This window comes from Serinus canaria, chromosome 28 (genome assembly GCF_022539315.1).
Source record: "Serinus canaria isolate serCan28SL12 chromosome 28, serCan2020, whole genome shotgun sequence".
Lineage (NCBI taxonomy): Eukaryota > Metazoa > Chordata > Aves > Passeriformes > Fringillidae > Serinus > Serinus canaria.
This window is the reverse complement of record NC_066341.1, coordinates 5,278,952-5,296,156: the sequence shown is the minus strand read 5'-3', so window position 1 is coordinate 5,296,156 and position 17,205 is coordinate 5,278,952. Positions and strand designations below refer to the sequence as shown.

General features: G+C 40.3%; 1 protein-coding gene and 1 long non-coding RNA gene across 3 annotated transcripts in view; one reads left to right on the top strand and one right to left on the bottom strand.

The window, feature by feature from the left end:
• LOC127060946 (uncharacterized) overlaps window positions 1-17,205 on the top strand; it is a 340,458-nt gene that overhangs the window by 72,960 nt on the left and 250,293 nt on the right. The gene's annotated exons all lie outside the window — the stretch shown is intronic.
• The window catches only part of RANBP3 (RAN binding protein 3), a 58,062-nt gene that overhangs the window by 34,327 nt on the left and 6,530 nt on the right, over window positions 1-17,205 (bottom strand). For both annotated transcript variants that reach the window (XM_018921707.3, XM_018921709.3), the window contains exon 2: window positions 8,297-8,352. In XM_018921707.3, coding sequence (XP_018777252.1) covers window positions 8,297-8,352 — 56 coding nt within the window. The remainder of the gene's footprint in view (window positions 1-8,296; window positions 8,353-17,205) is intronic.

Below are 17,205 nucleotides of genomic sequence, written 5' to 3'. Positions count from 1 at the left end.
AAAAGCCTTAGTTGGAGCAAATGCACTCTTTTGAAAGTTACCAAAATCATCTGTGTCCCCAGCAAAGAGGATTTTGCCAGCTACAAGCTTGTTGGGGTTTGGTTTAACCCCTCCCCTCTCTCAAGGACTAAAGGACAGTTGATAGATAGCTTTTACCTTCAGATTCAGATATAAAAATTAGACAATTACTCTAAATAAGTGTCCTCCATTGCCTCTTCAGCCCACTTTTGAGGAAGGTGAGGTTGGTTATAAAACTCTTACAGAAATTAATTATTTTAACATGCACACAAGACACAGGATCCTTTCATATTTACATGATGGTGAATTATCTGAAAAGCAACACCAACGTTTTTTTCATAAATTAGCAAGTTTCAATCTATTTCAAGGAGGGAGGCGACTGGATAACTAGTGCACCCTAATGGGATTTGGTATTTGCTGAACTTCTGCCACAGACTTTTCACTCCTTCACATCATTTAATGCTGCACATTCCTGCCTGTACAAGAAAAGTTAGCATTATTATATTCTGTAGACATTTGAAGAATGAACAAGCTATAAAAAGGCTTTAAGCACGAACAACTGTATTGTGATTAAGGACTGAATTATAGTCCAGGGATAACATGCAGACCAAGGATGTACACTTGTAATCTGTGGCCTGAGCTTCCCTGCATCTTATGGTGAAGTATCTGAAGAATTAAGCAGTAAGAAAAAGATGACACTCAAAAGGACAAAACTTGAGCTTGCTCCCAGAAAACACTTGGTAGAACGAAGAGACTAAAAATGCTCATCATTGCCCAGGTCTGTGCAAGAAAGTAAGCAAAAGCCTGAAAAATAAACAGCATGACTTAAGAGCCAGTTCTTCAAGTAACACTTGCCCTGTCATGGTAACAAAAGCCAGCAATACATGAAATTTTATTATGCAACAAATCACTATAATTATGGGTCAAAATAGTAAAAATATATTTATGGGGATATTACTATGGGTATCAGATAAAAGTTCAGGGTGCTGGGTTTTTGTACTGTCAAAGTTATCTAACACTTTAATATTTAGTTGTTAATAACAGACCCAAACACTAACTTAAAACCCCAAAGAATGAGAAGAGATAAAGAAACATTTTTTCACCAAACATTTAATAAAATCTAGCAGTCTAGCCACCTATCCTTACCTTTTCATCTGGGGAGAACAGCAGGAAAAGGCTACCTGGAACTGGCCATAGCACTTCCAACATATGTAAAAAAAAAAAAGCCTTACCAGAAATTTATACTGACTTCTAGATACAGTTTAGAAAATTGCATGTAATGAAGAATAGGCAAGAACATGCAATGCACACTTGTGCTTAGACCTTAAAATTGGAATTGGCAAAATATCTTGCAAGTAATTGATATCGCCACAGTTTAGAATATCCTAAAGTAGGCTAAGTAAACATCCAACAGATTTCAGTAACTCCTGCAATACTTGAAACACTTGCTGTCAAGCATTTTAAAAATTGGAAATAAGTATAAATCTGACTTCTATCCTAAGCAAGACTGGAATATCTGCTTCAAGACCCACAAAAGAAACAAACAAAAATAACTATTGCAAATCACCACTTCTATGAAGAAAAATCCGAATCCAAGATAAGAATTTCATGGCCAATATATAAATATATTTTTAAAATAAAATTATTAGAAAAAGTATATTAATCAAAAACTACTACAAGTTTCAGAATTTTGTGAATAGTATATGGTTTAAGTCGTGGAAGACAAGACCAACAAAGGACTCAAGGATTTATTTATCAAACCAGAACTGCTCCAGGCAGATGTTTGTACAGCTGCTTTTTTGTTCTCAAAAAAGCATATCCAAAGGAAACTGTGAACTCAATTTTAAAATTAATTTTAATCCTTAGTCACGCATACTATTCAAAGTGTTTCCTAGTCTCTTAGCTTCACGAATTCTGATCTAAGTTCTTTCTGGGTGTTCTTTGGAGCTGGTGAACAGTTCACTCTCTTCCTTTTTGCTGGAATATTTTGTCTGAGAAATGTGTCCCTCCTTGAGCCTCCTCTCTCTAGAGAAAACATTCCTTATAAAATACAGTTCTAGGGAGAACTTGACAGAATCCTGTTCCTGCCTCTTAAACACTATGGCAAAGATCAAGGGAGAGTCGATAATATCTGGAAGCAAACTACACAAATTCACCTTGCTCAGCCAGATCAAACAACCTCTATTTTTTTAAAACTAAAAATAACACACCCAGACTAAATACATCTATTTGGAGATTTGGCTTCCTCTGTACTGCAGAAAATAAGGAGAGACATGAAGGAATAAATAAAACCTAAGACACACATGATACTACAGTCACCAAATATAGGCAAGGAAATAATATTATTTTTCAATAACTGGAACTGGAACAAGCACTCTTGGACCAGCTTTTCCTCCCAATTCTAAGTTGAGTCATTTGCAACCCCTTTCCTCATATTCCTCACTCTAGCACCTCTATCCAATGGCCTAAAAAGACTACTCTCAGTATATCTTTTCACATTTTTTACCTGCTTAGAGCCAAGGACAACTCTTGCTTATACACCTAACAACCTTTATCAGCCTGTCTATATTCCTCCAAGATTTTTCTGCACAACTGTCTCTCCAAATACCTTCTCATGATTGTTCTTTTAAGTACAGCAACATATTCCCAATTATGACCTCTTAAGCACAAATTTTAACTCCTTAAGTATACTATGGACTTACAATACAGTTCCGCTGAGTATTCATGCTAACAATGCTGAAACAGACTGGGAAAGGGAATGCTCTGCCTCTCCGTACACAAATTACTTCATTCACAGTTCTCTCTCTGTCACTATCCTAAACCTGTAAGTCATGGCCACAGCATGAAGAATCTTTTCTAGCCATCCGCCTCCCCAAACCACCAAACCCCAAGCATTTCCAAATAACACTGCATCAAAGAAGGACTTCAACTAACCCCTACTTTTCATACCTTTAAAACAAAAATTAAAAATTAACTCATGATTTTGCTCTTCAGGCTACCTGGGAATACCATTTTCCCATCACCTACATCACTTTTACAACTCTATACCTATTTTTGAAACTCCATAGTTAAGACCATGATGATGGCTAGAACAATTTAACAACATAACCCCTTACTCAATCCAGAAGCTTTGCATTTAGGACCGCCAGTTACCTGTTAAACTCTTTGTACCACTTTGGTATGGAACATGACCAAAGTATCACATAACTTACCTTCTTTCAGAGTCAATCTTAAAAGGCCACCATTATCAATTCACATATGGAAAGCAGTACACTGATCAAAACTAGTTATACAACAAACTAGAAATGAAGTGCTCTTTTCTATATTCTACCAATACTCCAACACAGGCTGGTGGAGGGAGGAGGACAAGGCGCAAGCTACATCATAAACAATGGTGTTTTCAAGTGCAAAATTTTTTTAAATCTGAGTGGAGAATTTACCTTTTCTTATACTTGTAACTAGGGAGTTCATAATGATCCTATGTGATGACAATCAATAATGACCAGTTTACCAACAGTTGATACTAACAGAACAAATAACACTACTTTAAAAACATTTTTGGACAAAGTGTTTCTTTATGTTACTACTAATTAAATTTGTTTAAGCTAATATACTTGCTTAAAAATGTGTCAATCCAAAAATGACAGAATTATTTCACCTCGGAAATGCATGTTAAAAGCGAACTTCAGAAAACTACTTAAAGTAACCTATGGCAAAAAACTTGTCATGAAATGGTTTTATGGCAGAAGCTAAAATCAGTTTCAGAGCAGAAACACCAAAGTGTCTAATATTAAACACAGATACAACTTGTATCCGTCAATTTAAATATTTACTTCAGAAAGTGCTATGAAAAGCACAGCTTAGCTCATAAAGAAGTTACTTGGAGTAAGAGAAATACTCCATGCCTAACATAGTGAGGTTCAGACTTCATACTGCTTTCAGATCTCAGCACCTTGAGCTTTAAGCTGATGCAATTTTCCAACTGGTGTCAGCCCTAGGAACTCTGCTTGTCAGAAACACGAATAACAGTGCTACTATTCAGATATTTGCAAGTAAAAAATAGTAGTCAAATAGTTAAGGAGACACAAAAATCATGAAAATGCAGACTCACTCATATTTAGTAACTACAAACTTGACATCCACCATTAACTGACATCTAAATTGAAAACCAGGACAGACTAATCCTATCTTTTCACAGAACTCATAGAAATACCAGGTTGGAAGAGACCTTCAAGATCATTGAGTCCGAACCATGCCCTAACACCTCAACTAAACCATAGCACCAAGTGCAATAACCAGTCTTTTTTAAAACACATACAGGGATGGCCACTCCACCACCTGCCCGGGCAGGCCATTCCAGAACTTCATCAGCTTTTCCATAAAAAACTTTTTCCTAATATCCAACCTAAATTTCCCTTGGTGCAGCTTGAGACTCTGCTCGCTGGTTCCAGCAGTTGCTGCCTGGTGAAAGAGACCAACCCCCACCTGACTACAATCTCTTTTCAGGAAGTTGTAGAGAGTGATAAGGTCACCTCTGAGTCTCCTTTTCTCCAGGCTAAACCCCAGTTCCCTCAGTCATTCCTTGTAGGGCTTGTGTTCCAAGCCCCTCACCAGCCTCATTGCCCTTCTCTGGACACGCTCAAGCATCTTTAACTGCAAAAGAAAATTCAAACCTCCTTATGTAAAGTAACATTAAGGGGCAGCATTATAAACACTATGTATTTTTGTCCCCTCTAAATAAACATGTCAAATTTTGTCAAATTGCAAGGTCTAATGTTTTATTCAAGTGTATACATCCTTAGCTGGAAGATGCAGTTAAAAAATTAGTTTCCAGACTAGTATGAATTTTGTTCTAGAACATCCTGAATAGTTTCCAGTTTCTAGTGGAGAAAAAGATCATAAAACCATAGAATTGTTCAGGTTAGAAAACTTCTCCAAGATCAGAGTCGAGCCATTCCCTCAGCACTACGAAGTCTACCAGAAGTCCACATTCCCAAGTGCCACACCCAGACAGCTTTTAATTCCCTGTAGAGATGGGGACTTCACCACTGTCCTAGGCAGCTGTGACAGGACTGGACAGCCCTTTCAGTGAAGAAATTCCCAATATCCAACCTAAAACACCCTAGCACAGCTTGAGGTCATTTCCTCTCATCCTGTCCCTTGTTCCCTGCTAGCAGAGCCTGACCCCCACCTGGCTCCACCCTCCTGCAAGGGAGTTGTAGAGATCAAGAAAGTCTCCTCTGAGCCTCCCTTTCTCCAGGCTGAAGCTCCTCAGCTGTTCCTTATCAGCCTTGTGCTCCAGACCCTTCCCCAGCTCTGTTCCCTTCTCTAAACGTGCTCCAGCCCTTCAGTGACTTTCTTATCCTGAGGGGCCTAAAACTGAACCCAGGATTTGAAATGCCTCAGCAGCGCCCAGTCACTGCCCTAGTCCAGCAGGCCACACTGTGGCTGGTACAGGCCAGGTATCATTGGGCCTCTTGGCCACCTGGGCACACCTAGGCTCGTGTTCAGCCACTGTTGACCAGGACCACCAGGTCCTTCTCCACCAGGCAGCTTTCCAGCCACTGTGCTCCAAGCCTCAAGTGCTCCATGGTGTTGGTATGACCCAAACGTCAGACACCTTCCAAGTACAAACTTAAGTCAGGATTTCTGGAAAAAGAACAGTTTAACTTAATAGTAGACATTACTGCTAGTTCCAGAAAAATCAGTAAGACCACTGAATTATATCAACCCAGCTGTAATACTGAGAGGATCTGTAGATGCTGCAATGAAATAATTCTGCTCAGGACATCCAGGTTCATGTGGAAAAATAGTAGACAAACATATAAACAACCATTACAGACAGTTAACTGAATACACAATGCAATGCTTTTTCTTCCCCTCAGTTTATTGTCAGACTGCTGTGTCAGCACTAAAAAGCCTCCAGTAACACTTTTGCTTACAGAAAAAAGTGACTTGACTAGACAGACATTTTGCTAAATTAAAATTATAATTTACATTGAGAAATTACACATTCAAGTAGCATGCTGTTTGACAACTATTTTGAAGTTACTTTTGCATTTTCTTCAAAACATTGCTCAAGGAAAAAGTCCTCTGTTTACAGCATTTCCCTGATAACTTTAAGGAGGACAGTCATTTGTGGTAGGCAATGCACTTAACCAAGCGCCTTTTACAGAAGCAGTAACGGAGTTTACCCTTCTTGGAAACACTTAGCTATTAAGTCTTTCTGAAAACACAGTGAAAGATCTCAACCAGTAGGTAACCTGATGCACATTTCCTTAATTAAGTTGATTCAAACTGGCCTGAATGCTAGGTTCTGATATATACAGCATAGTATATGTGCCGTTACTTTGGGCTCACAGCATCATGTTCTGACTATACTACTACTGTATCTATACTACAAAGAACAACTACTGGCACCAGCAACAAGTTCTTAATTCATTCAAACTGCAAGAAGCACAGCACTGATGCTTCTACAAGTCCTTCTCTGCAGTGTCAAATACACTACAATAAAAGCCACTAAAATTATTAACCACTCCCCCTTCCCCTTTAAAAATCCCACATCTCCATACAATACACAGTTCAGCATCAGCATTTATGTCTGTTATTACTCTGAAAATTGGCAACTAACTGACAGATGCTACACCACTAGACTCTCTGATCTGTTTCAAGGAACAGGCCCTACTCCCCACCCAAGCCAGACTTATTCCATGCCCAAAGCAACAGTGGCTAGCCCCAATGACAGCACCACCACCACTTAGCATTTAAATAAATGTATAACTTATCTCCAACTCCTGTGGCCTTCAAGATGCTCAGGAACCCACAGACACTCTACCCAACAAAGCCAGACTTTCTGTCGGTGCTGAGGCAGAGGCGGTCCTGAATACAGCTATGTGCTCAGCACCACCTCAGCATCCTCAGAGGCAGCTGGGCAGATTAAAATCGCAGATGTCCCTCCCTAGATCATGCCTGCTAGCCCCAAAACACATTATCCCTTTAATTAATATATTTTTACAAATATTTTATTGAGACCTATCAGAGTGCAACAGAACTGTCTCACAGCCCAATGCAGGAGTCAGCACAGATTAATGCTGAAGGCATACAGTATGGAGGCTGCTGAAGGGGTGCAGAAGCAAAGGTGCATCATAAAAGAACTTGAGAGTACAAGAACAGCTATCTTGCCATGTGAGGACCAGGCCACACAAAAAGGACACAGGACCATGTCACTCTACCTGGCTTGCACACTGCTATGATCACCACCAGGGTAAAGGAGAGCTGCAGAGAACATTCACCATGATGCAACTCATAAGGGACTTCAGAACAGTCTGAGCAACAGTGGGTAACTGGGAGCTGTTTCCTGAAAGGAAACATGATCAAAATTGGTAGTGCAAACACTGCTACTCCCTTCACTCCACAGTATATGTAAACAGTAACTGTAAAAAAGAATGTTTTGAAAGTACTTACACTCTAGCAGACTTAATTTGATTAGCTAATATTAGGAGGACAGCAGACTTAAATCCTTTCCAAACTGAGAAACTATTTCAAGCTCCTGCTGAGGAATATACCTACTGAACCCTGTGAGAAAGCTTGAGTCTGGTACTTGTTCTAGAGTAAATAAAAACTATCATCTGAAAAATGAGTCAGTATTTAAATTCAAACATTTCTAACTCCACAGACAACAATCCAGTGATCCAACAGAAAGTGTATCACATACTTCTCTTGGTTCCCAACATCTTCAACAGAAACAAGAGTAACCTTGATTTTTTTCCCACATAAATCTAACTAGCTTTTACTACTAACCAGACAGAATTAAATACCATATTGAGATGAGGGAACAAAATTACCATTTCCCAAGGTAACTAGACACTTCACAGCATACAAACCAGGTATGAGACATTTAAGTACACTGAGGTGAAAAGCAATAACCTGAACCAGTTTTCTTTTCTTTATCTTAACCCTATTATCAGAAAAACAAATTTTGTAGCTTTGTCATGATAAGTGTGTCAGCACTCCTCTGACATGTGTTCAAGATACACCTTCACCATACTTTTTCTTCCACATTGGTCCATCTTCTGTCTGAGAAGCTACCTGTATTGTGAAATCACCATACTATCTTCCCACCTTTAGCCCTTCAGTAGCTGCTTGTCCTATGCCCATTAATGACGCTAATGCTCTATTAGCCACCTTCAGCTTCACAACAATACAAAGGGCTGATCACCATGGAAGGAAGGAGTCATGGCTAAGAACAAAACCAAAAAGAATATCAGTATCTCCTTACCTTCTGTGCTTTATCCTTCTGAAATACAAAGACAGGTGGGGCAATAGCAGGTTTTTCTGTAAAAAGAGAAATCATTGGAGCTTTTTCCAACCACATTCATATTGACTACTATGAAAACGTTATGTTCTATGATGCTTTTAGCATCAATGAATCCCTAAGCCAGTTAAATCTCAGTTACACATACTGTTTCTACCAGTTCCTGGTAACAGATGTTTATAAGGACTTGATCATGAAAAGTAAAAAGGGGGAGTGTGCGTGATAAAGCAGAGGTGAGAATTCCAGAGAGTTCAACAAACTGATGCATCTTGTCTGTGAGTTATATTTGAAGAGAAGCTGCACACACACTATGCAGACAGCAGCCCTCCTGTATGTTTGTATATAAAGATGAGTACAATATTTCACTCTGTCTTTAGGTCTGGAAATGGAATTTCCTCTCTCTCTGGGAGAGCAAGACTTGCGAAGAAATTAAATTAAAAAGTTATACCTTAGCAATTATCCAGTCTTATAAATAAGTTTAGACATCTAAGAAAATTAAAAATTTTAAAACTTTAAAACTTTTAGAGCTTGAAAGGCTAGCGTAAAAGAAAAAGGAAATATAAAGGTATCAAGAGCTACCTTGCACCAAAAAAAAGAACAGTATCACAAAATCTTGCAGAATCAAGTTTAAAGTTTAAGTTCTTTAAAGTTTCAGTAAAGTACTTCAATCACCATATAAGGAAAAAGGGATGAAACTGTCAATTTGGGAACTGCTATATTAGATAAGTTTGGTGGAAAAAGTGAAACTTTAATTGACAAACACAAAATTATGAAAATCATTACCAGAACTGTGCATCTAATTGTGAGGATAGAAGAGCCTCTTTCTATTTTTTAGATGGATCTAACTCAAAGGGATAACTCAGCAAAACCAAAAAAACCTGCAAGACTGATCTAGCAAGACTGGCATAATTTGTTCCACAAAAGGTAAAATAATCAAAATTAAAAGAAACTAAGCTACTTATGACATCATTTTGCCTGATCTCTTTTTTCCTTTATTTTTTAAGTTCATCATCAAATACTGCTGCATCTTAAAAATGCTTATTAATAAGAGCAATGTGCAGACAATCCATTTCAGAAGTGAAAACAATATAGACTGTTACATGTAATACCTGTCCCAAAAGCCAGAGTGTGTTGAAACAAGCCAGGAATCCATTTTCATTCCCTGGGCCTCAGCACAACCTGCCTCTGGGAGGTTTCACTGAGGCAACAGCCGAGCTTTTAAACCTTGACTTCAAAATGACAGTTATTTCTTAATACCATGGGGTATACTTGTCTTAGGTTGGAAATGGGAGCATGTATTCTATTCCTATCTGTTAGAAGTGGGACAGTTAACTTTTGTTAACTGGGCAGTTTTCTTTATCTTTTCCACAACTAATCCTCCCTCAAGGGAGATATCTTCTGTTAATGGGCCATTGAGTCTCACTGCATGACTGATAAAAATTACATCATCCCATTGTGAGGTGTGCCACCCAGAGCAAGGAGCCAAGCATTCCTACCTGGATACAATCAGAAATTTGGAAGACCATAGTCAGCCTTTTCCATCAGATTCCCAGAGGAAGACCAGGCCCATCTACACCATCACTGGATCTTCAGAGGAAAACTCCACCTTTCTACAGGATCACAGCTTCAACAGAACCACACCTGTCACTGCAGGAGGACTGCAGCCACCATTTAATGGGACTGCTACCAACACCCTGACCCACAGGGTTTCAGGTCATATCCTGACTCTGTCAGTGTTGTTTAGTATTACTGCATTGTTTCTTTTCTTTTATTTTTTAAACTTTCTTTCCTAATAAAGAACTGTTATTCCTACTCTCATATTTTTGCCTGAGAGCCCCTTAATATAAAAATTATAACAATGCAAAGGGAGGGGATTTACAGTTTCCATTTCAGGGGAGGCTCCTGCCTTCCTCATCAGACATCTGTCTTTTCAGACCAAGACAATACTTCAGTGCTCATTAATGCTACTACTACAGCAGCATGCCCTCTGCCAAACCAATCAGTAGGGAGATCTACCAGAATGTGGGACTAGATTGTCATGTACACCTTACAAGAGACTCCTGCACCAAATTCCACAAATACCAAGGAGAACTGAACAAAATCTACTGGTCTCTCTAGTGCATAACAAAGGACTGAAGTAATGAGAGAGCGGAAAGCTAAGAAAAACAGATCCAACAACAATGCAGAGGGCAGAGAAAAGCATGGGACAGCTGGCAAAAGATGAAATGAGAGAAATTGATGCAAAGTAACACAAAATACAAAATGGAGTCCAGTGATGGAAAACTAAGCAGTCAGGAAAAAAGAAGACAGATGTCAGAAACAGCAGAAAGCTCAAAGGAAAAGAATAAATTGATGAAAGAATAAAGAACAAAATAGAGAGAAAAACCTCCAACTATTTGAGATTGTGTCCAGCTATGACAAATGAGAATGGCAAAAGGATCTAATAAAGCAAACTGTGGCCAGACTTGTCAGTCAACCTGAAAAAGGGAACGCTGGTGCAACATCTGGTAGTCTTTGTCCACTGAAGGAACAGAGTCATCCAGTATTCAAGGTCCAAGAATCTCACTACTGCTCTTGCTGACTGTGAGACTAACTGACAGGGTCATGAGAGATGACGAGACAACAGGCACTCACAGCTAACAACTGTACCAGTGCTTACTGAGGAACAGACACAGTGAACACTTGTTCATTTGTGTCCTTTCTGAAGTCTGCGACAATACCACAGCGCTGAAAACAACTCCCTAATTCTAGCCCAAGGCAAGAAGGGAACACTAGATTGCCTAATCAGACCACCTTCATTAAATACTATTTTTTTTCTAAGGCCTTAAATTTTGGGTAAACATTTTCATTGAAGACATCAAAAACAAAGTAATACTGCCCTCAATCATCCATTTCTGCACTTGGTAAAAAAATTCTAGTGTCAAATTTTCCATTCAAATGCCCAGCTCCAGATTTTGGTTCCTATTTCTAGTTACGTTTTCAAATGCATTTACATAGAACCCTCTAGCATTTAATGTTTTTCGTACAAAAGCACTTCACATACCCTGTTTCCATAGACTGAAGAACCCCCATACCCGGTTTTATTTTTGCAGATCAGAAATGCAGATGTTAGGTAGTTCTTTGGTTTTTCCAGTCAAGTGCTGGTTCAAAACAAGAATTCCACTGTTACTTGTACTAGCCAACATCTGGGCCAGACGGTCACGTTCTCAAGCTTTTGTTATACCAGGGTGTCTGAAGGATGACCTACAATAAAACAGATCTGCCAGGTCCACTACTCTGTCAGCAACTTAAAAAGAAAATGAAGGAATGGAAGGATCCATATATATATATATATATAGATATATATATATACACACACATATATATACATATACACACACATACATATATACACACACACATATACATATATATATACATACATATATACACACACACATATATATATATGTGTGAAGGAAAAACCCTCTACCTTCAAACTTCAGGTAGGAATAAATGCAAGAAAACATGAAGTCTCCTTCACTAAGAGATGAGCAGTAAGAGCACACAGTTCTTAAAAACTGAGGATTAGACTTGTCTTATTTCTTCAGAGAAGCAGACAGAAACATGGCAAAACAAAGATCTGGAGAAATGTCAATTTTCTAACCAAGTCAGTCTTGAAAAAGGTATTCTTCAGATGAAGTCCAAGCATCTAAGATGGAAAGCAAAACTTCAGTAATTAGCATCAGAGATAGTACCTCTCCAACCTCCAGATCTGGAACCATACTAACCTGAATGGTTTTAGGCTGTCAAATCGAATCCCCAACTGAAAACTAACTGAATCCACAGAACTCCCTTCTGCAGTTTATTCATTTTGCAGATATTTTAACCTGCACAAATAACTACAAAAACCTCAAGAGCTGGATTTCACAGGCTAAATTTATTTAACACATTTTACCATCAAGTCATTAACTATCAATAAATGCCCTATGTGCTGTGAGAAAAACATGTACTATTAAATCTGCTGAGCTTCGTTCACAAGCTGTGGAAATCAAAATGCAGAAACAGAAAATACTACTTCCATAGCTCATGCAGAGATATCATCTTGTAGTCATATATACTATTTACTATGAGATTTTTAACCTAGATGTGTGACCAGTAGCAGCTGCAGCAAACTCTCTCTTGTCAACCGTATTTCCTACAGCTAAACAAAAGATTCACTCACATAATGCAACTCTAGCAGCCACAAAGTGTCAGACCTTTATTGCAGCATGTAATGACTCATTGTGAAAAATCCAAGGGGTCAAGGGCAACAAGAAAAGCTTCTGTAGGTACACTGGTGATAAGAGAAAGGCTGGGGAAAATGTGGGCCCTCTCTAACAGTAAACATGAGACCTGGTTTCCGTGGATATGGAGAGCTGAGGTACTGAATGATGTTTCTGACTCCGTCTTCACCAAGAAGTGCTCCAAACCAAGTTATAAAAGGGGAAAGCAGCAGGGACTGGCAGAATGAAGGACCACCTGCTATAGGAAAACAGGCTTGAGACCATTTAAGGAAGATGAAGGTACACAAGTCCATGGGAACTGATGAAATGCATCCATGAGTGCTAAAGGAACTGTCAGAGGAAGTGGCTAAGCCACTCTCCACGCATTGAGAATTTGTGGCCATCTGAGGAAGTTCCCAGTAACTGGAAAAGGGGAAACATAACCCCCATTTACAAAAAGGAAGAAAAGGCAGACTTGGGGCGCTACAGGCTGGAGAACTGCCCTTCTGCACCTGGCAAGATCATGGAGCAGACCCTCCATGACCCTCCACCCTGGGAACTCTGCTAAGGCACATAGGAAATAAGGCAGTGATTGGTGAGAGCCAACATGGCTTCACTTAGAGCAAACCACGCCTGACAAATTAGGTTCTATGATTGTCTTACAGTGTTGGTGGACAAGGGAAGAACCACTGACAGTCTACCTAGACTTGTGCAAAACATTTGACACTGTCCTGAAGGAGATGCCTTGTCTCTAAATTGGACAGATGGACCTCTCCCTGGATAAGGAATTTGCTGGCAGCTGCACTCAGAGTTGCAGTCAACAGCTCAATGTCCAAGAGGAGACCAAGTCTGAGACCAGCACTGCTTAATATCTATTTTGGTGACATGAACAGTGGGATGGAGGGCACTCACAGGAAGTCTGTCAATGACACCAAGCTGTGTGGTTCAGCTGATATGCTGGAGGGAAGGGATGCCATCTGGATAGGCTGGAGAGGTGCGACTATTCAAACCGTATGAACTTCTGCAAGGCCAAGTGCAACTCCTGCACATGTGTCAGGGCAATCCCAAGAACAAACACAGGCTGAGGGGAGAAAGGATTGAGAAAAGACCTGGGGAGAAGGACTTGTGAGTGCAGGTGGATAAGAAGCTCAACATGCCCTGACCACAGGCACTGGCACACAGAAACCCACCCTGTGCTGGGCTCATTGCCCAGCATGGGCAGCAGGGGATTCTGCCCTCTTCCCCAATCAGGTGAGATCCCATCTGAGGAGCTGCTTCCAGCCCTGGGAAACAACAACAGGAGGATGAGGAGCTGCTGAAGCAAGTCCAGAGGAGGCCACAGAGATGCTCCAAGGGCTGGAGCCCCTCTGCTCTGGGGACAGGCTGGGAGAGCTGGGGGTGCTTAGCCTGGAGAAGAGAAGGCTCTGGAGAGACCTTAGAGCCTGGTCCAGTACCTATAGGGGCTCCACAGGAGAGGGACTTTGGAAAAGGAGGAATGGCTTCAAACTGACAGAAGGTAAATTTAGATGAGATATTAGGAAGAAGTTCTTCCCCACAATGGTGGTGAGGCCCTGGCACAGGTTGCTTCATGAACCTGTGGATGGCATCCCTGGCAACAAGGCCAGATTGGATGAGGTTTGGAGCAACCTGGTGTAGTGGAAGGTGTCCCTGAACAATGGGGATGGGGGGGGAAGGGTAGATGTCTTCAAAGGTCTCTTCCAACCCAAACTACGGATTCTTATGAAAATACAAATAAACACCTGCAGGAGTGTGTATCTCTGTAGAGTTCTCAGGCCCACAGAGTATACCTCATGGCACAGCAGTGACAAGGGCCAAAAAAGCAGTCACCTTCTTCACTGCTGAGCCCATTTTGCCTCTGCCATAAGGACACAGCATAAATCAAGTTGGAGGTCTCTAGTCCAATCTCCTGCTTCAAGTAGGACAATTATGATGTCAGGCCAGGTTAATCAGGTTATTCAGTCTGGTCTTAACATCCAAGGACAGAGGCTGAGCAGCCTCCCAGGGTAATCTCTTCTCTACTGCTTGACTGTACTTATGGTGAAAAAAACCTACCACCACCACAAAAACCCAACCTTTCCCCTACTTCCAGTCCAAACATCTTATTACACCTCTCACCTTTTGTCTTTGTCCTTTCAACGTACACCACTCAGATGGGCCTGGGCCTGTCTCTCCAACAACCTCCTCACAGACCCTGATAAGCTCCAGATGTGCCTCTTTAAAGACTTCTTTCTTCTAGGCTGAACACACCCAGTCTCCTCACAGGTCATGCAACCCAGATCACCAAATGTCTTGACAATTCAGGTAAATCTTTAAATTTTAGAAGGAACCATGGCATGAAAACAACTTTCAAGACCTCACCAGATCTGCTGTAGCAACATTATTAAGATGAGAATTTATTTTGAAAGCTAAGAATTAAAATGTTTCAAACACCTTTTCTTTTTAAATTTACTCCAAATTACATTTAGAGATGGAATAGTGCCTGATGACACAGAAAACTACATGAGGCAGGGGAAAAAAAGAAATCTACAGTGCAAATTCTTGGCAAGCAAGTCCTTGCTTCAATTTCAAGAAGCACTCTTCAACACCAGAAGCATACAAGTTGGGAACAGCTACTCCAACTGTAACTCTTTGGAATACATCACCTGAGAGAAAAAGTGTACCTGTGAATCACAAATGAGTGTTAAGAAGAAGAGCAATTAGGCTGTTAAGTGACTTAAAATACTCAGAATGGTAATTTGTCATTTGTGAAACACTTATCTAAGAGTCAAGAAAATAAAAGTTCAAAGTTAGGTTTAATTATGCTTATTGAAACATTGCAGGCCACAAAAAAATGTTCTTGGGGATTTTTTTTCACCATTTACATTACGAAGAGCAGAATAATCACGCTAAATTTAACACATGAAGAGATACAGATGACTTGCAGCATTATAAAATTCAAAAGATGTTGATAACACAAGATTCTCTTCCAATAGCTAAAAACAGACTCAAAGCAAAGAGCAAGCTGCCACTAAGAGCTTATCTGCAGAAAGACCTCCATAAGCAAAATCTAGCCATATCTCATGTCATAAACAACAAGAAACACAACTGGAAAATTTATGGCAAATCTTCAGAAGAAATGTCATGATAAATAGAACTGACATGGTGAAAAGAGATACTTCTGCAAATGTTACAAGTCAGAAAAGAAAAAAGTACCTTATTTTCATATCAGAGGGAAAAGCCATGAGGCAGGGCAACTATTTAGTAATGTAGATAAAATATATATAAAGAATTCAAAAAAGTGTTCACAAGAAGTATTAAACATTTAGATAACCCTGTCTTGTCAATTAAATAGCTCTTTATGGTGTCTGGGTGTGAATTATTTGGGCAGGTCACTCAGCCTAACTTTGCACCCACTAATCCATCTGAAGTCACCATAGAGAAAAAAAATCTTGTTTCTAGAGTCTGCAGACATTCAATGGTGAATGACACATTTTCTCTCAAACTAACAGCAGACCTTCATCTGTATAAAAGCTACCATCAGACAAGTAGCATAAAGAATCAGGGCAACCTCCAACCCCTCGCCCCTGCCACCAAAACAGCACAGAAGCAATGTCAGCATCCTACAAGTCTGGTAAAGAAATGACACTGATTAGTCTAAAAGGAACTACTTCAGTTTGCTCACCTTCTGTGTATTTCATAAAATCATAAAATATGTCAAGCTGCAAGGGACCCATTAGGAACACTGAGTCCAACTCCTGGCCCTGCACAGGTGTCCTGGGGTGACTGAACACTGGAAAAAGGGTGAGGCTCCAGAAAAGCTGTAGCACATCAATGACATCATTGTGTGGGGGAACCCAGCAGCAGAAATGCTTGAGAAAGGAGAGAAAATCATCCAGATTCACCTAAAAGCTGGTTTTGCCATCAAGAAGAGCAAAGTTAAGGGACCTGCTCAAGAGATCCAGTTCCTGGGGATAAAGTGGCAAGCCAGATGGTGTCAGATTCCCACTGAGGTCATCAACAAGATCACCACAATGTCTCTACTAACCAGCAAGAAGGAAACACAAGCTTTCCTAGGCACCATACACTTTTGGAGAATGCATATTCCTGAGTACAGCCAGATCGTGACCCTCTCTACCTGGTCAACCACAAGAAAAACACATTCCAGTAGAGCCCTGAGCAGCAACAAGCCTTTGCCCAGATAAAGCAGAACATCACTCATGCGGTAGCCCTTGGCCAAGTCAGGAGAGGACCAGAAGTGAATAATGTGCTCTACTCTGCAGCCAGGGGCCATGGTCTATCCTGAAGCCTTTGGCAGAAGGTGCCTGGGGAGACTCAAGGTCAACCATTAGGATTTTGCAGTCGAAGCTACAAAGGGTCTGAAGCTAACAGAGAAAAATTTTAGCAGCCGATGAAGGAGTCCAAGCTGCCTCAGAGGTGACTGGCACTGAAACACAACTCTTCCTGGCATCCTGACTACCAGTGTTGGGTTGGATGTTCATAGCAAAGGTTCCCTCTACCCACCATGCCACATGGAGCAAGTGAATTGCTCTCATCACACAGCACACCCATACTGGAAAACTGAATTGCCCTGAGATTTTGTAGATAATTACAAATTGGTCTGAAGGTGAA